Here is a 19,705-nt window from a genome sequence, read left to right on the forward strand (position 1 = left end):
CTGGCACATAGCAAGTATTAATTCTAGGCCAACTTTACTCCACTTTGTGACCCTGCTAACTCCTTCCTCTGGGATATTGGGACCCTTGATCTGTTGTAAATGAACACCATTTTTCTTTAAAGTTTGTCTGTAAGCTCTTTCTGCCTTCTATTACTAATTTGTACCATAAATTTCTCCTGCCAACACATCGTCCTTCCTATCTCTGCCAAGTTAGGAAGGGACTTCCATACTCTTACTCTGAATTCCTTTTTCTCCTACCTTTCGTTTGAATAACCTCTCTTACTTTAAAGTCCTTGCCATTCCACAGTTCAGACTTTTCTACTTCCAAAACATTCTCCCGCCTTTCTTAATTCTCTGGTATCTCCACCAGTTGAACATGATTACCCTCCTTCTAACAGCTTGACCTTAATGCTTTCTCATTCTCAAGTCTTCCTCTATCCCCACTTAACTTTCAACCACATTTTGGACTTCATTATTGCTCAAAACTATTTGCTTTTAAAAATTTGAAACTATAAAATTTCACTCTTGGATCACAGCTTAATATTTTCCACCCACCTCATTTGCCCATTTACACCTGGTTTATTTTGACACTTACCTTAACCAAGACTTTGCCCAGTTCCTTACTCAGGTTCTGATTTAACTTTCTGACTGCCATTGATGAACCCTATTTTCAACCCCTTGAAAAGTTTATAACAGATAACATCTAGAAACTGACCTTCTGCTGTTTATTTTTCCACCTATTCTTGGATAATTCTTACTGTCAGCTGTTACCTGGGTAATTCTTTTATGCATATGGTGGTCTTTAGTGTTAGAGAAAAATGATTAGACTCCAGTAAATGTGGACATTACAGAGCCAAGCCATGCTGTTTCATCTTCTGAGGGCCCTTTCTTTTGCCGACCATGTGTGATATTCTTGCACCTTTCTGTCCCCAGTGTAGCTATTCTACTTGTGTTAAACTAGTAATTTGTTATGCTTATCCTGCCTTACTTCCCAATAGATAGTTTTGGCTCATTCATAGTTTTAGTGTCATAGCTTTCAGGTCCTAAGGTTATGGTCTTAAAGGACGTAGTTTTTTGTTTTGTTTTTTTAAGATTTTAATTATTTACTCAGAGAGAGCAGGGGGAGGGGTAGAGGGAGAGAGAGAATCCCAAGCACACTCTGCGCTGAGCACAGAGCCTGACTCGGGGCTCGATTCCACGACCCAGAGCTCATGACCTGAGCCGAAATCAAGAGTCAGTTAACCCACTGAGCCACCCAGGGGCCCTTAAAAGACATAGTTTTTGCCATCAGATTTCTCAGTGCCCACTTAAACACTTAAAAACCTGGCGTCTCTCTACTAAATCACAGATCAAGTGACCATTTCTTTCATGTCCTTTCAGGCTTCTGGTCCATTTATACTTTGTTTCCATTATTTTGTCCCTAGACTGCTACTTTTCTCATTTGCTTTGGGGGATTTTATTCAATAATTGTATTGATTATTTAAAATTAGGTGATATGTAATCAAGAATTCCAAAGAATTCTTTTGAAAATCACTTTTTGTCTTGCATATAATGATGTAGTTTAAGCTCCATTTAGTGTATTTTGGATATTATTTGTTTCAGATACCTTTTGTTATTAAGTTTAAATTAAGCTATAGCAATATTGACATTGATCATTACATATTAAGCTTTTAAAGTAATTTTAATAAACTTTAACATGCATTTAAAGAGTGCTTTAATACAGTTTTATGGATTATTGTTGAATTCAGCAATATAATTTGTTACTGCTTTTATTTTGAAACATTCCAGTATTTATCAGTTTTACCATATTTTAAAGGAATTTACTGTCATTAATATTATACTTTATCTTTTATACCTTTTAAGCAATAATTCTTGCCCTTTTCATTTTAATAAGTATTTCTATTTTTTATCCTAGAGTAGGAGATAATCCTATGGTATTATTAATATTTAGTAGTCTAACTTGAATTTAAATTGTCACCCTTATAAACACTTTGATATTTAACATTTTCCAAAGCTAGGTTGCCTGAAGATATTAACTATTTTATATTCTTTTCTTTTATAGTGAAGAGGTCTGTATTTTATCTGCATCCGGCACAGCAGCTGTACTCAACCCTAGATTTCTGCAGGATGGCACCGTGGAGGGCTGTTTGGAGCAGAGGTTGTCATGGCAGCCTGGCTTATTTTCTATAAGGGCAAAGAAGGGAGAAGTTGACTTTTAACTTTTAGAGCCAGGATAGTTCTGTATGAGGGTGGGTTACTGTGGTGCACTATAGAAATCAGGACCAGTGTACTTTACTGCTTTTTACCTAACCTGTAGCAATAGAGAAGTACTGAGTTCTGTACTACGTGACACACCTTATTATAATTTTCCTAGTATCTTGATAAATTACATGTGTGACTCTCAAAGAATTTCAAGTATATATTTTTTGTTTGTTACACTATAGAAATAATTTTTTATTTTTTCCTTTCCCTTTGTCTTACCTCTGAAACAGAAAAAGGTCATGAAACAATTTGCATACAGAAAATTTATAATTTACAAAACAATCAAAACACTATATTGTACCAAAATTATATATAAAAGTTCCTGGAAAGTGAAGTATAACTTTAATGTTTGTGAAAGAGAAAGTAAAAGTGAAATTATTAATTTGAGATTAAAATTAGATTACTTTTTAGTTTATTTATTCATCCCTTAATCTGTTGGCTTCCATAAATGTCAGAAATGCTTTCCATAAACAGATGAAATTATCAAATATACATACAGAAAACTATTAGTTTGGTGCCAGAGTATACCTGGATAATATAAATTTTAATTACCCCTTACTCCACTGTATGCGTATTTGCTTTTTTTAGTATAAATTTGCAAGTCTCTGTATAACAAAGAAATATGAAGGAGAAATAGCTCAGGTAGGCAAATAGAAGACCTTGGTCAGTTTCTTCTTTAGCTTGTATTAAAAATGGATTTTGACTGTAACATATTACTGAGCATTGAAAGTCATCAAAAATAGGAAAATAGAGGTGTGGAACATTTTGAAGTATGTTAAAAATCAGAGTGTTCTGTTGAGAAAACTGCCTGCCGGTGAGTTGTCCCAGTGCTACAACACAGTTTTGACACATGTCAGTTGAGTTCATTCTTGAGTAGATAGAAGCCTGATTTAACAAATGACCTTTCCCATGCAGCTTGATTATTTTGGTATTGTGGCTTGGATGGATACAGTGAAGTCTCTTATATGGCAATCTAGCGCAACAGATACCATCCCTATCTGTAAAAGAGGAAAATGTCTTTTTTTCTTGCTATAAAATTATTTCTGCTTACTAGGGAAAATTTGAAAAATATACGAGCGTCGAAGGAAGAAAACATTCTCTGTGATCTCAGTATTCAAAGACAATCCCTTTTGTATATTTCATATTTAAAATGCTTTCTTAAATTTAAATACTTCTATTTTTATGCCTATGATATTACATCACTTAAGTTCAAATTTCTGTGAGGTGTTTAGTTAAAAATTGCCCCAGTTTTCATCCTTTTATGCCCCTTTGTAACGCGGGCTTTGGTTCAAACAACCTGACATTAGAATCTGAAGTCTGCTACTTAGTATTTAGTGTTACTGAATAAGTTACTTAGTAGCTCAGGTTTGTTTCAGGCCAAGAAGAACTAGTTTTTGTTACTGTTTGCTGCACATTACATTGGGGAGGGGGTGGTGTTTAGCTGTGTGTTCTTACTTATCTTCAAAGAAAATGAGCCTTTCTGGGTAGATATTATTATTCTAGTTTTATAGAGGAGGCTCTGAGAAGTTTAATGACTTGTGCAAGGTCACACAACTTCACTTAGAATCTGTTTGATTTTCCTGTTACTTTTAATATACCAGAATGCCATCTCAACAATAAAAGAATAATACCTGGGATTGATTAGGTTTAGAAGGTTATTGTGGATATTCAGTGAAATAATGTGTATAAGAAATTTGCAGGAAGCCTGACTTGTAGTAGATACAGTATGAGTTTCCTTTCTCCTTTTTAATTTGTCCACTTGACAAGCTTCAACTTCTAACAGGTTGCTTTAGCTTGGAGTGAATAGGGAACATCTTTCCAGAGCCCTAGAAGGTGTGGCTGTATGAAAGTCTGGAGTTCTCCCTGGAACTTCCTTCTGCTTCCATTTCTGTTGTTCCCCGAATTTCCTTAGATTGGAAGAGTGAAAAAAATACTTAATCATTCTAAAATGAATTAATAAACAACATTATTGCAACAAACATTTTACAATGATTGGGAAGGTTGTGTGTTGTCATTTGTGGTTTATATATGATATATATGTTGTTTGTGAAACAGTTGTATGGTTTCTCAGAAATCATAAAGCAGTCATTAGGAATTAGAAATGTTAGATTATGCCTATTTTTGACTTTTTAAATTTTTAATGGGTTTGTTTTTGATCGTAATTTTTTTTTTTTTTCCAAATTGTTAGGTTGTCTGGTTAAAGAGGTTTTTTTCCTTGGGATTTTTTTTGTGATTATATTTGAGTTATATTTGTCAGATAGTAGGAAAATGTCACCCATACCTAACCATTATTTTTATGTTGTATCACAAAGAATAAGCTCTCAGATAATAGTGGTTTTTGTCAGGTGGGACACCCACAAACATATGAATTGATGCAATCCAGTGACTACTTGTGTAAGTCTTTTCTCTCATACGAAAGTGTATGGTTCTTATTTCATGGTCATTTTTAATTCTTAGTAGTCATAGTGGTACTCTCATAACCTACTCTGGAAGTTGTGTAGTTTGTACATAAGTACTGTATATGAAAAATATGTTTTTGAAAAAATGCATAAAATTTTAAAGAATGCTTCAATTTTTTTCTTGATGTATTCATATAGGCTAGAAGAAAATTTGCCTGCAGGCTGTGGATTTTGCCACATACCATATGATGAACTGAATATGCCATTTCCAGCTCATCTCACATACTGCTATAACTGCAGAAAACAAAAAGTTCCTGATGTTCTCTTTACAACTATAGACCTCCCAATAGATGCAACAGTTATTGGAAAAGGTTGTCTTATTCAAGCAAGGTATATTTGTGCAAATAGTATTTGGAGTCTTCAAAGGAGTTATGGGATATGACGTCGATAGACCTGTTTCAAATGTCAGCTGTAGTGTTTCCTATCTGTGTGATCCTGGGCAGGCTGGGTAATGCTATCCAAATCTTGTATTTAATCACATAGAAAATTGGGAGGAAGAATACACTCTTTATAAAACTCAAATAAGGGCGCCTGGATGGCTCAGTTGGTTAAAACTCAAATAAGTTCATATGCAAAAGCAGTTTTAGGGGCGCCTGGGTGGCTCAGTCGCTAAGCGTCTGCCTTCAGCTCAGGTCATGGTCCCAGGGTCCTGGGATCGAGCCCCACATTGGGCTCCCTGCTTGGCGGGAAGCCTGCTTCTCCCTCCTCCACTCCCCCTGCTTGTGTTCCCTCTGTCGCTGTGTCTCTCTCTGTCAAATAAATAAATAAAATCTTTAAAAAAAAAAAAAAGCAGTTTTAAACATTTAAATTCTGTACAGATGTTTATTATTATGAAGATTACTAATTAACCTGTTGTGGGATAGTAATGTGGCTCTGTTTTAAGGACATTAAATATGTAATACATTTTAGAAATTATTTTTTTTTCTTTTAAAGAATAGTGCCATGTAGTGTTTCTTTTACTACTTCATTTAGCTGTTAACAGTTCCTTTTAGAATGTACTGGAGTAGGAAATGATGAATTATGGTTGGCATACAGGAAGCAGCCATAACTGTCTAGGTCACTAACAACTGCCAGGTTACCAAATCCATTGAGCGGTTCTGTCCTCATCTTACTTGACATCTCAGCAGTATCATACAGTTGATCATTTTCTCCTTCATATTTCTTTGACTTCATAGTGCCCCCTGCCACCACCACCCCAGGTTTTTCCTACCTTTATGTATAATCCTTAGTCTCCTTGTTGATTCCTCCTCCTTTTCTTTTCTTTTTTTTTTTTTTAAGATTTTTTATTTATTTGATAGAGACACAGTGAGAGAGGGAACACAAGCAGGGGGAGTGGGAGAGGGAGGGCTCCATCCCAGGACCCTGGGATCATGACCTGAGCCGAAGGCAGACGCTTAACGACTGAGCCACCCATGCACCCCTCCTCCTCCTTTTCTTGATCCTAGAAGGGCCACGGGTCTGGACCCTCTTCTCAAAGCCCCAGTTGAACTCATCAATTCCTGTAGGTCTGTGTGCTTTCCATATGTCTTTGGCGCCCAGATTTATAACTCTAGTGCAGAACTTTCTTCTGAGCTTCAGACTCATACTTTCGTACCCTATTTTGAAGTCTTGTAGGCTCACATACTTTGTTCTGAATTGAACCGCTGATTTTCTCCACTTCTTTCATATTAGCCTTCTTTATTTTATTTTATTTTAATTTTATTTCATTATTTATTTATTAAAGATTTTATTTATTTATTTGTCAGAGAGAGCACAAGCTGGCTCCCTGCTGAGCAAGGAGCCTGATGTGGGACTCAATCCCAGGACCCTGGGATCATGACCCGAGTTGAAGGCATACTCTTTTTTTTTTTTTAAATATTTATTTATTTGACAGACAGCGAGAGAGGGAACATAAGCAGGGGGAGTGGGAGAGGGAGAAGCAGGCTTCCCGCAGAGCAGGGAGCCCGATGCAGGGGTCGATCCCAGGATCCTGGGATCATGACCTGAGCCACCCAGGGGCCCCGAAGGCAGACTCTTAATTTACTGAACTACCAGGCGTCCCTAGCCTTCTTTATTATGATGAATGATCTCTTTGCTCTGTCCAGTTCTTCATGCCAAGTATGGTATTCTTTGACACTGTCCTCCTGCCTAACCTCCCTGCATCAGAGTTATCTTACAAAGTGATGTTCAGTTTTATTTTTGAATGTATTTCTGATCTATTTACTTTTGCTTTCATTTCCTCTTACATCTTAGACCTTCTATTTGGGATTGTCTTTATTTTGCTAATACCCTTTAGTATTTATTTTGGTGGGTCTGCTGGTGGTGAACTGTCTATTTTTGCTTGTCTGGAAATATTTACTTACCTTGAAAAGATATTTTGGGCTGCCACATTTATTTTCTTATAGCACATTGAAGATACCTCTCCATTGCCTTCTGGCTTTCATTGCTACTGTTGAGAAATAACCTATTAGATTAACTTTTATTCCTTTGAAGATAACCTTCTCCCCACCCCCCACCCAGGTTTGTGAGTTATTCTATTTGTCTTTGGTTTTCTGCAGTTTCCCTATGAAATGTTAGGTATGGAATTCTTTTATCCTAATTGTTGTATATTGGGTTTCTTGAATCTGTAGATTCTTTCATGTGCTTTAGAAAATTTTTAGATATTAGTTCTTCTATGTTTCATCTCTTTTCTCTTCTTGATACTGTAATTAAAAATGTTAGACTTTCTCACTGCCTCCTCTATGTTATTCTCTTTTCTGTATTTTCTATCTTTTTGTCTATGTCATATTTTGGATACTTCCTTTTTTTTAATATTTTATTTATTTATTTGACAGAGAGAGAGAGAGCACAAGCAGGGGGAATGGCAGGCAGAGGGAGAGGGAGAAGCAGGTTTCCTGCTGAGTGGGGAGCCCAACGTGGAGCTCGATCCCAGGACCCTGGGATCATGACCTGAGCCGAAGGCAGATGCTTAACTGACTGAGCCACCCAGGCACCTCTGGATATTTTCTTATCTATCTTTCAGTTCTTTAATTCTCTCTTCAGCTGTCTCTCACATTCTAGTAAGCCCAATAATTGGGGTTTTAAATTTTTCATAATCTATTTTTATTTCTATAAGTTTTATTTTGTTCTTTTCAAATCTTATATGTTATAGCCTGTGACTGATTCTTTAATGGATAGTTGTTTTTTTTTTTTTATTCATTTGAGACAGAGACAGAGATAGAGCATGAGCAGTGGGAGAGGCAGAGGGAGAGGGAGAAGCAGACTCCCCGCTGAGCCAGGAGCCCAATGTGGGGCTCGATCCCAGGACCCTGGCATCATGACCTGAGCCGAAGGCAGATGCTTAACCATCTAAGCCACACAGGCACCCCATGGATAGTTTTAATATCTGAAATTTTTTGTATTCTGTTACTTCTGTTCATTATTATTCATTGTGTTTTGTTTCCTTAGACTGTGATTGGCTCACAGGAAGTTGCACAAGTGGTACAAAGAATCCCATTTACTCTTCACCCAGTTTCCCTCATTGGTGACATCTTATACAGCTATGTAGAGTATCAACTAGAAAATTAACATTGGTGTAATACTGTTTACTATACACCTTACTCAGTGTTTATACTTTTTTAAACTTGTATTCATTTATGTATTTGTGTGTATATGTATAGTTCTGTGCAAACTTTATCCCACCAGTAGATTTGTGTAACCACCACCATAGTTAAGACACAGAACTGTGTTCCATTACCACAAAAGAATCTCCTTGTGCTGTCTCCTTATGTTTATATTCTCCACTAACCCCTTGCCCTGGTCCTGTGATGCTTTTAAGAAGATTCTTAAAAATATATAAATTTATCCAGTTTTTTGTTTGTTTGTTTGTTTTAGGTAGGAAGGAGTTAGTGTCCATCAGCAGTTTTCAGAGTGTCATCCCTAGACCAATAACATCACCATCCTTGAAAGAACTTATAGAAATGCAGATTCTCAGGCTCTACTCCAGACCTATTGAATCAGAAACTCCTGGGATGGGTCCTAGTAATTGTTCTTTAATGAGCTCTCAAGCTAAAGATTGATAACTACTAACCTAAATACCCTGGTTTGTCAGTTTTGGGATCTTTCCTTCATTTTTACTGCTACCTTTTTAGTCTAAGCTCTCATTGTCACCTATATTGCTTTTTGCAACCATCTCCTTATCAGTTATGTCATCCTTATCCCATGCTCTGTATAGCAATATAAATGATATCTTAAAACATAAATTGGATCATGTTACTACTTAAAACCTATCTGGAGTTTCTTATTGCTGGTAGAATAAAATCAAACTCCTTACCATGACCTGTAAGCCCCTAACATGATCATGCCTCTGCTTAACTGCACCCCCATCCGTACTACTCTTACCCTTCACTTTAGTGTAGTGGTCTCCTTTTGGTTCTGCTAATATGCCAGCCCCATTCTGTATTTGTCTTTCTCCAGCTCTCTTGGTTCCATCTTGTTTTTAAAGATCCCAGGTCAGGCATCATCTCTCCTGTGAGGCCTTCTCTCTATTTATTCCCACTCACTTCACCTGGTTCATTTTCTTCAGACAAGTTGTTACCTTGTTTCTTTGTTTATCCCTCCGCCCTCCACTGGAATATAACCATGAGAATAGGGACTCTGTGTTTTGTTTGTTGATTAGTGCTTACCACCTGGAACAGTGCCTGGCACCGGGTAGATACTCAGGAAAGTTTTGTGTTCTTTTAATGAGTAAATTAACTTTTTTCCTTTGCTATCCAGTCATCATATGATCACATGGAGATATGAAACCTAAAATTTTAAATTATATTCTCTAACAATTTTAATTGGTATTTTTTTTCATTTCTGGAGATTTTGAGATTTTTCTTTTTCATTTATTAAAATAAGACTTTTAGCAAAGGCATACACAATGAAAACAATGGCAGAAAAGATTATTGATATAACTTAATAAGCCCATTTGAAACAAATAAATGTTTTATTAGGTACACTTATAGAAAGTTTTAAAAATTGGACATTTCTTAAGATGGTACAAAGAATACTGTCTAGTGGCTAATTTATTTTCCTTAACAGGTTGTGTCGCTTAAAAAAGAAAGCACAGGCAGAAGCAAATGCCACAGCTATCAGTAATCTGTTGCCATTTATGGAATATGAAGTGCATACTCAGCTAATGAATAAACTAAAACTCAAAGGAATGAATGCTTTATTTGGACTGAGAATTCAGATCACAGTGGGTGAAAATATGTTGATGGGCTTAGCGGTAAGTTTAGATGTTTTGGTTTTGTTTTGTGATTCCTGTAGTTGTAATAGATTCTGTTTTGTGTGATTCAAAGAGTCTTTTAAAAGAACTTATTTAAAGAAACTGGCATTAAGATCTTTAAGGGTTGGGGACATTATAAGAAATAAAAATCTGGTGATAGGCTTTTAAATATTTTATTTTTACAATTATTTATGAATTATTTAAAATTCAACTAATAAAATTATATAGAATTTATTTATATTTATATTATTATATTTTTATATTCTGACCATAATCTCAATAGTCAGATTTCTAAAAATTATCATATGTAGCTTGTTTAGTAAGTTGGTCATCATTGTTCTGGACTTTATAATTTTTTATGCATTGCTAAAACATGTTTTCTCCTCAGCACTGTTGACATCTGGGACTGGAAAACTCTTCGTTGTAGGGGGCCGTCTTGTTCATTGTAGAATGTTTAGCAGCCACCCTGGCCTATGCCCACTAGATGCTATAATGGCTTCCCTTCAGTGTGACAAGCAAAAATGTTTCCATACATTACCAGATGTCCCTTAGGGTGCAGAATCACTCCTGAGGGGGAGGACCACTATGCTAAAATAATCTTTAGTTGTATGGAGAAAATAAAGCAATACATATGAAACACTGCCTACTGCTGGATAGAGAATTAAGTTTCACCATAAATGTGCACCTGTGGTCAACAGTGGAATGTGCAATTAAGTATGTGTTTCTTTTCTTTTCTTTTTTTTTTTTTTTAAAGTATGTTTTTCTTAAGTGTTGATAAATTGTGAGGCAGTGGAGGGGTGCTGGGTGGCTCAGTGGGTTAAGCGTCCGACTCTTGATCTCGGCTCAGGTCTTGATGTCAGCAGGGTTGTGAGTTTGAGCCAGCACTGGGCTCTATCCTGGGCATGGAGCCTACTTAAAAAAATAGAAGAAGAAAAATTGTGAGGGAGTGGAAAGCTCTTTATCTCAGCCTTATGTTCACCTTGGCTTCTATAGTAGAAAAGAAGTTCTGACTAGAAAGTTGTCAGTGGGGAAACAAGAGTTGTCTTTATAAGTCATCTGAGACCCAGAGAACTAGGTGCTTGCAAAATACATATTGATCAGGTAGAAACTGATTAACAGTATTTATGGAAATCCTCTCCTATTTTAGACACTTTGCTAGCTAGAATCTTTATCTGTGACACTGGCACTTTTCAAATTGGAATTCTCTGCCATCTTTCTGAGATGCATAAAAATTTAAAGAAATTTATAGAACTTGGATTTTTTTTTCTCCGTATGAGTTTGTAGATAAAATGCTAAACTATTTCCTGTTCATACATTTACAAATATGTATATTTCTGTAGGTAGGGGATAATTGTGTGGTGATGATAAACAAATCAAGTAGTCACAATTTTTTAACAAGAGAAATTTGCAATATTAATGAAAGTAATCTGATTTATATTAAAATGTTTGATATCTAGATTAACTTGTGAAGAAAGTGTTCATTATAATTCATTCATTTAAAACTCGCATGCTTAGCAATTATTACAAATGTATAATTTGGGCTTAATACAAAACTGTAGTTATTGGTGGGTGTCTGTGAGAACTAAGAGCTTGATTCAGATTCAAAGATTTAAAAAGCATTGTGCCAACTATATCAAATACTTCTGATGGTTGAGCCCCAGGAAACTGTTTTTTCAATGCAATTTATTTTTTACAATCATAAGGTAAAAATTTAAAAGTGCTGTTGGGTATGCAGTGAAAAGTAAATCCTTCTTTCATTGCTGATCCACCTACCTACCCAGGATTCTTGCCAGAAGCAACCAATTCCTGTTACCAGTTACGTGTTTCTGTGCTCTTTCAACATATGTCCAGTACGTGTACTGATGCTAATTATCTTTTTCCTGTAAGGCAAAGACAGCTTTCCTAAATATGAAAACTTAAGGACTATTATTCTTTAGCTATTTTTTCTGATTATTTCCCCCATTATTTTTACAAGTCGGCCACAGGTGTGTATTTAGCAGCTTTACCAACGCCTGGTGGCATTCAGATTGCTGGGAAGACTCCTAATGATGGCTCCTATGAACAGCATATATCGCATATGCAAAAGAAGATAAATGACACAATTGCTAAAAATAAAGAATTATATGAAATCAATCCTCCAGTAAGTAAAATAAATCTACATTGTGAATATGTAAGTTACTGTCTAGGGGTTAGTTTATTTTGGGGTTATCTTATTTTGGACATAAAATACTTCTTTTTCACTGTTGAGAATTGTTCTCCTCATTACTCATTCATTTCACCTCCCTTTACAATCATGATCAAATGTCTCCTTTTAGGGAGCTGACTCTGACTACCTTATTTGAAAATTGTATTCTCCCATCAATTTTTGATACTCCCTATCCCCCTTCTGTGTTTTATTGTTTTTTGTTTCTCTTATCTGTGTGTGTGTAAGCACAAAGAAGTATGTTTTTGATTTTTGTAATTGCTTGTTACTCCTAGTGGAATGAAGCTCCCCTGGGGTTGTATTCCTGAGGCCCCGAACAGTTTTCCTAGTAGTAGCCTCTTGATAAATATTGCTGAATGATTAAATAAATATTTAAATGTTCATTTTTAGTAAAAGATTGCTTTTCTATATGATTAAAATGTGAAAGAATACACCATTTTTCAGTTTTAGCTTCTTTCTTGGGATTTCCCTACCAGTCACTTCCATAGTCAGTCTTTGATACCAGATTTATAGTAGGTACCACAGTGTTGGGGTGCCTTATAGCCAGAGTCTGAATTGAAGGAAAGAAGTGTTGGAGTTAGAATGAATCTATTTGTTTCTTATGAGTCTCTGATAATGAAATACTTCTGTAAAAGGAAAGTGTTTGGGTAACATTATTGTTATTATTTGATTTCATACACATTTTGGTTGGTTGTCTGGGACAGTACCTCTGCATTCTACCTTCAGACTTACAGCTTTGTAGCAGAGTTAAGCTGAGAGGAATTTTAAAGATGTGACAGAGCTACACTCTTAAGTGTGGTAGACAGTGGTCACATGTGGCTATAGGGCACTTGGTATGTGTCTGGTCTGAATTGAGAGGTGCTATCAGTATAAAATACACAACTAGATTTTGAAGACTTAGTATGAAAAAGAATGTAAATTATCTCGAGTATTTTTAATTTTGATTGCATGTTGAAAATGTAATCTTTTGGATATAGTGAATTAAATAAAATATTTTATTAACATTGATTTTGTTTCTTTTTGATTTTATTACCTATGAGGCTAGCTTTATATTTCTATTGAACAGTGCTGATATAGAGCTTCTTTAAATTCACTAAGAAAGTTGGTGTGTTAATATATTAATGCTTAAATAGCTATTGTAAAAGCTTTCCACACAACACTACTGACTACTTGTTTGCAGTACATGATTTTTCTTTTATAATTATGTTTTGATATTTGAACATTTACAAATCGCATTTATGCCTGTTGGGGAGAATGATTTGCAAAGCTTTATGTTAGGGCTCCATGATACAAGCTGAACTCTCTTGCACCAGTATTTATCAACTGTGTACTTCTGTGCTGACCTCCGCAGGAAGAATTGACCCTCTCCTTCATTATATTCCTATTGTATCTGTATGTGCTTCTGTCATCGGGCCTGTTCCATATTATTGCACTTAGTTTTTACATGTCTGTCTGTCTTTAATATGAGCCTTTTAAAGTCAGACATATTTAGAGAATGTGAATTAAATTCATCTATTCAATAAATATTTATCGAACTTCTGTTTTACTAGTACATTTTAGAGGAGGGAATAAATCTGTTATGATTTCAGCATATCTGGATTTCTTGTGTTGAATATGACTGTATTTCCACAAAAAGACTAATCGATTCATGAATTTTCTAATATGTCTCTCCTTATTTCACATACTGAATGCATTATCTCTTTCAGCATAACATCTCAGAATTTGTTTGACAAAGTCATTGTAGTAGGCCACTACACATACTACAATTTTGACTTTTCTGTTTCTAAAACAATGTATGCCCACCCTGAACATGTGGATCAGTGTGTTTCTTCTCTTAGGAAGGTAGCTCCAGCTGAAGTGAATGTACTCGTTTGATTTTTTTCTCAACACTGAAAAATCTTTCTAATGTGGAGTAGTACCACTTAAATGGAGATAATTCAGTCAACCAAAGGTATCAAAAGGTGCAAAACTTTTAGAATAATAAATGGTACCAGTGGTGAAACTTTGTTAAGAATCTAAGATATATTAAATAACAGATAGTTGCTTTTATTAGGTCCATAATACAATGAACAGAAGCATAACCAAATCTTAAACTACTAAAAAATTATAAAAAGAAAGATGTTATCTAGTGGGAAGAACATTGCACTGGATAGGTTTGTCACTTAAACTAGTTTTCAAGCCCAGGCAAACTGCTTTACCTCTGAACTGTAGCTCTTTCTCATTTTGTAGTCATTATAATAGGCACCCTGTCAGAATTATACAGGGCAAGTTAATTTGGGGTACAAATAAGAGAAACAAATGTGAAATTACTTTATAGATCGCTGTTATGAAATTGTGGTAGTCTTATGTAAGGTATGCACTAGCAATGAACATTTAAAACTGCATTTTTGAAAAAAATTTTCTTATATTCCTTGTTTCTTTAAAAAACATAGCTCTCTTATCCCAACAATAGGCTATGCATTTTGCATTTGTGCTCACATATTCACATTCTGATAATCCTGTAGCCAACAGATATTTAGAATCTCTGGTTGGCTCTGATCTTTGGCTGTGTAGTAGGTGAAAGCTTACAGACCCATATAGGGTGGCACCATACACTGACCTCATAAAGATCATTGTTGTAGCTACCAAAGTTTATTTAGCTTAATAATTTGCACAGCAAATACCTGCATAATAGATGTATTATGTATACATGCACACATTTATCATATTCCTCATTTTATTATGTGGAGCTTTGAAAAATTACCACTGGATAAGAAAAGATATAAAAGTTTAGAATCCTTTTCGGAGACTACATTTTTAATTATTTCAGGGTTGGGGTACCTGGGTGGCTCAGTCGTTAAGCGTCTGCCTTTGGCTCAGGTCATGGTCCCAGGGTCCTGGGATCGAGCCCCGCATTGGGCTCCCTGCTCCACGGGAAGCCTGCTTCTCCCTCTCCCTCTCCCCCTGCTTGTGTTCCCTCTCTCACTGTCTCTCTCTCTCTGTCAAATAAATAAATAAAATATTTAAAAAAAATAATTGGGGCGCCTGGGTGGCTCAGTCAGTTAAGCATCTGCCTTCGGCTCAGGTCATGATCCCAGGGTCCTGGGATCGAGCCCCGCATCGAGCTCCTTGCTCGGCGGGGAGCCTGCTTCTCCCTCTCTGTCTGCGTGTCACTCCCCCCTGCTTGTGCTCTCTCACTCTCTCTGTCAAATAAATAAATCTTTAAAAAAATAATAAAATAATTATTTCTGGGCTGTTCGGTCTTTTAAATGCTGAGTAGAAAATACCTTCTGAGCTGGAAGGGCTGCCAATTCCCTACTCGTTGTGGTGTCTGCTCATTACACTAGAGGTCAGTATTGCCTTGCCATCTGTGGCAGTCCTATACGTTAATGGATTAGTGTATCAAGGCTGCTATTATTGGTAAGAGGAAATATCCATGTACTTTATAAAAGGCTAATTAGTTATAAAAGTTATAATTAAATATAGGCTGTGAATATATTTTACAGACTTTTTCTCTACAGATATTTATTAATATAAAAATTTAAAACCAAACTGAAGTGTACAAGTATTGAATCATGTTGTATATCTGAAATTAATATAATATTATATGTCCATTATACTTTAGTAAAAGGAAAAAAAGACTGCAGTTTACAAAATAACCCCCAAACTGAAAAAGACAGTCTTATATGATATAAAGCAATTGTATTTCTTTTAGGATATATCTGAAGAGATTATAGGATCACCCATCCCAGAACCTAGGCAACGCTCAAGACTTTTAAGATCTCAGTCAGAAAGCTCTGATGAAGTTACAGAATTGGACCTTTCACATGGGAAAAAAGATGCTTTTGTTTTGGAGGTATTATTGCATTAGAGTAATTTCTTAAAAGTTTTTGGAAGATAAGATTTTCATTGTTACAATCAGATCCTAAATTGATGTGGTATGATTTTGTATTATTACAACTGCTATAAATATATAAAAATTTTATTATAGAAATTACAACAAATTTGAAAATACTAGAAGCTGGTATTATTTTTTTTGATCAACACCAGGTACAATAATGCAGGTAGTTCTGGAAAAATTAATGTATGGGTTGAAATAAAATTAAAATAATGCTAAGCTTAAAAATAATGCTAAATTCCTAGAGCTATTTTTGTAAACTTTAATGAATTTAATTAAATTAAAATGCTGTTCTTTGACTTCCTATGTCTACTTGCTTCATGTGTTATAACATGTTAGTATAATTGTATCCTTTTACATGTGGTATAACAGCACTACGAATTCTGAGTGTAGGGTTTTCTTACTGAATTCAGAAGGTATAGTTGAACTTCCATTATAAAAATACACTCAGAACTTTCCTGGAGAATAAATGTGGCATGGAAGATGTATGGAGCCTCCTACCTCACAAATCTGCTCCCTCTGCCCTGCCCTGTAGATAGTTAGCTTTGATGGAGATAGATTATCTTCCTTTGGTATTAAGGAAAGGAAAACAAATGAGGATACTCAGAAATGTTCTGGTAGGTTCTGGTTGAGAGAAAAAATCAGATGCCTTTATTTTAGGAAAGCAGAAAGCACATGGTAGAATTGTATTGGGATGGGATTAGAAGTTTGAAGAATCTATAACAGTGCCCATGATCGTGATCAGGTTGTTAGCCATGGGAGATGCACAAGACTTAACTGAGATGAGAGTGTTAATTTGTAGAAAACTCAGACTGTATGGATGTGTGCCTGTTTTCTACAGTCTGAGAATGAAAAAAAAATGGAGGTTGGTAAAAGAATATGTCAGACTGAGGAGGTAGAAGGTTCTAGGGTACTCTTTGGGGTAGTGCCACTTAAAGTGTGCTGTGACTACCTACAGCATCAGCAGCCATCTGGAATCTTGTAAGAAATGCAAATTCTGGAGCCCTTGCTTCAGACCTTGTAAATGAAAATTTCAAGGTAGGTCCCAGGAATCTGTTTAACAAACTCTCCAGTGATTCTTAGCATTCTAGAATATTATTGATCTTTATGGTCCTGGATCCTGGCTAAGCAGAGAATGAAGGTGCTTCAGATCTGGACAGAAGGCTGAGAACAGAGGCAGATTCAGTAAGAGAAGGAACAGACAGACAGGACATTGTAGTTGGATCTGCGTGTGGAATGTTTTTGGGAATAGTGGGTTGAGGTATGGCCATGACTGTGGGTAACTAAAGTTAAAAATGGTTCTTAAAGTCTCAAGGGTAATGTGAAGGGACGCTTGAAGTGTGTGAGAGTCAGTTAGACTCCCGATGTACAGATGAATGTCAGTATATGTCTAGTTGGATATTTTCACTATTTATTATTCACAATGGAATACTGTGATACAAGAAAAATAGGATTTGGGTTTTTTGGTTTTTTTTTTAGATGTGCCTTTAAATTTATCCCTATGTAATTCAGTTTTAAAGCAGTTTTGTATTTAAGTCAAAAGATCTTTTTTTTTTTAATTGCACTTTATTAACTTATACAAGTAGAGATGATAATTGCTTATGGTGTCTTTGTAAGCCTTTTGAAACATGTCCTCATAAAGGCTTGAGAAAAGGCTCTTTTTTTTTTAACTGAATATACATTATAATGTGAAATATTAGAAGTATTTATAATAATTGTGGAGAAATTTATAGATATTAGAACTTTTTTTCAAGTTTTGTTTTTTAATTTAGGGAAAAATGGCTCTGCCTTGACTCTGATGTTTTCTTTTTAGTAAATAATAAAAACAATGATTTTTTTAAAATTTGAAATTATACATTTAATACATAATAGTTCTAATATTTTTATTTTCAGATTGATGACACAGATGCTATGGAAGATGTACATTCTCTGCTTACTGATGTTCCTCCTCCTTCAGGTGAACAGAAAAAACTTACTTTTGAGATGAGACTAGTTTTATATATCAATATTTTAGTTCATAAATTATTATAGTACTAACTTTATTTTAAAGGCTTTATCAGTGTCACATCCTGTCATGTACTTTGCTGCTCCAAGGCTAAAAACCATAGTTTAAAAATATTTATGTTAGTGGTCAGGGGTGGGAGGGATGGGGTGGCTGGGGATAGACATTGGGGAGGGTATGTGCTATGGTGAGCGCTGTGAATTGTGTAAGACTGTTGAATCTCAGACCTGTACCTCTGAAACAAATAATACATTATATGTTAAAAGAAAAAAAAAAAAAAAAAAGAAGATAGCAGGAAGGGAAAAATGAAGGGGGTAATTGGAGGGGGAGATGAACCATAGAGACTGTAGACTCTGAGAAACAAACTGAGGGTTCTAGCGGGGAGGGGGTTGGGGGGATGGGTTGGTCTGGTGATGGGTAATAAGGGGGGTTACGTATTGAATGGAGCACTGGGTGTTATATGCAAACAATGAATTGTGGAACACTACATCAAAAACTAATGATGTAATGTATGGTGATTAACATAACATAATAAAATAAAATTAAAAAATATATTTATGTTAGAACTTAGGTGAACTGAGGGGGCGCCTGGCTGGCTCAGTAGAGCATGTGACTCTTGATCTTGGGATTGTAATTTTGAGCCCCATGTTAGGTGTAGAGATCACTAAAAACTAAAATCTTAAAAAAAAAAGTAGGTGAACTAGATTTTTTTTTTTTTTTAAAGATTTATTTTATTTATTTGAGAGAGAGAGCTCACCTGCACGAGCAGGAGGAGGGGCAGAGAGGGAAAGGGAGAGAATCTCAAGCAGACTTCCCACTGAGCACAGAGCCTGTGGGGCTTGATCTCCCAGGACCCTGAGATCATGACCAGAGCTGAAATCAAGAATCAGATGCTTAACTGACTTGAGCCACCCAGGTGCTCCTAGGTGAACTGATTTTTAATCCTTTTATGTTCATACATTTAAAAAAAACCCAAACTGATAATTTGTTAAGATGGTCTAAAGCTTACTGAAGGTGTAGTGTTTTAGAAAAAAAAGAATAAATAGATCTTATAGTTAGAATTCCATGTAATAAGTGAAAAATATTATTCTTTAACATAAAAATAGATGAAATATTATCAAATAGTTTAACTATGATTTATTTTGACAGGCTTTTATAGTTGTAATACAGAAATTATGCCTGGTATAAATAACTGGACATCTGAAATACAGGTAAACCTTTCATAATTTTAAGCAAATACAACATAATGTGATTTTAGCAAGTTCCTTCTTAATATGTTTTCTCTTTGACCACCTATTGCAACTAAAATGTTAGCCTTTTTCATACCACATTATTTATTATTACTCATTATTTGGCAGTTTTATCAACTGTTACAGTATTTAGTTAAAAATAATAAAATGACATGCTATTATATCTCCCCATATTTAGATGTTCACATCAGTAAGAGTAATCCGATTAAGCAGCCTTAACCTGACTAATCAAGCCCTTAATAAGAACTTTAATGATCTCTGTGAAAATTTGCTCAAGGTAGGAACCTTTTGACTAACTATATTTTAGTTAAATCTCCTAAGAATTATGAAATTAAAAAAGTGTGTATATTATCTGGAGTATCTTACACAGTTGTGGGTTGAATGATTTTTATTTACATATTGTATTAATCTTAACTCTCTCC

The 19,705-nt window shown here is 35.3% G+C and overlaps 1 protein-coding gene across 8 annotated transcripts in view; it reads left to right on the forward strand.

Moving 5' to 3' along the window:
* Positions 1-19,705, forward strand: part of C2CD5 (C2 calcium dependent domain containing 5) — a 101,047-nt gene that overhangs the window by 62,760 nt on the left and 18,582 nt on the right. For all 8 annotated transcript variants that reach the window (XM_045873759.3, XM_045873754.3, XM_045873755.3 and 5 more), the window contains 8 exons: positions 2,063-2,158; positions 4,860-5,051; positions 9,765-9,951; positions 11,927-12,091; positions 15,849-15,989; positions 17,925-17,988; positions 19,183-19,244; positions 19,462-19,560. In XM_045873759.3, the coding sequence (XP_045729715.1) occupies positions 2,063-2,158; positions 4,860-5,051; positions 9,765-9,951; positions 11,927-12,091; positions 15,849-15,989; positions 17,925-17,988; positions 19,183-19,244; positions 19,462-19,560 (1,006 nt within the window). The remainder of the gene's footprint in view (positions 1-2,062; positions 2,159-4,859; positions 5,052-9,764; positions 9,952-11,926; positions 12,092-15,848; positions 15,990-17,924; positions 17,989-19,182; positions 19,245-19,461; positions 19,561-19,705) is intronic.

Source organism: Mirounga angustirostris, unplaced genomic scaffold (assembly GCF_029215605.1).
Source record: "Mirounga angustirostris isolate CCGP_5_RB_7025 unplaced genomic scaffold, mMirAng1.0.hap1 SCAF_5, whole genome shotgun sequence".
NCBI lineage: Eukaryota > Metazoa > Chordata > Mammalia > Carnivora > Phocidae > Mirounga > Mirounga angustirostris.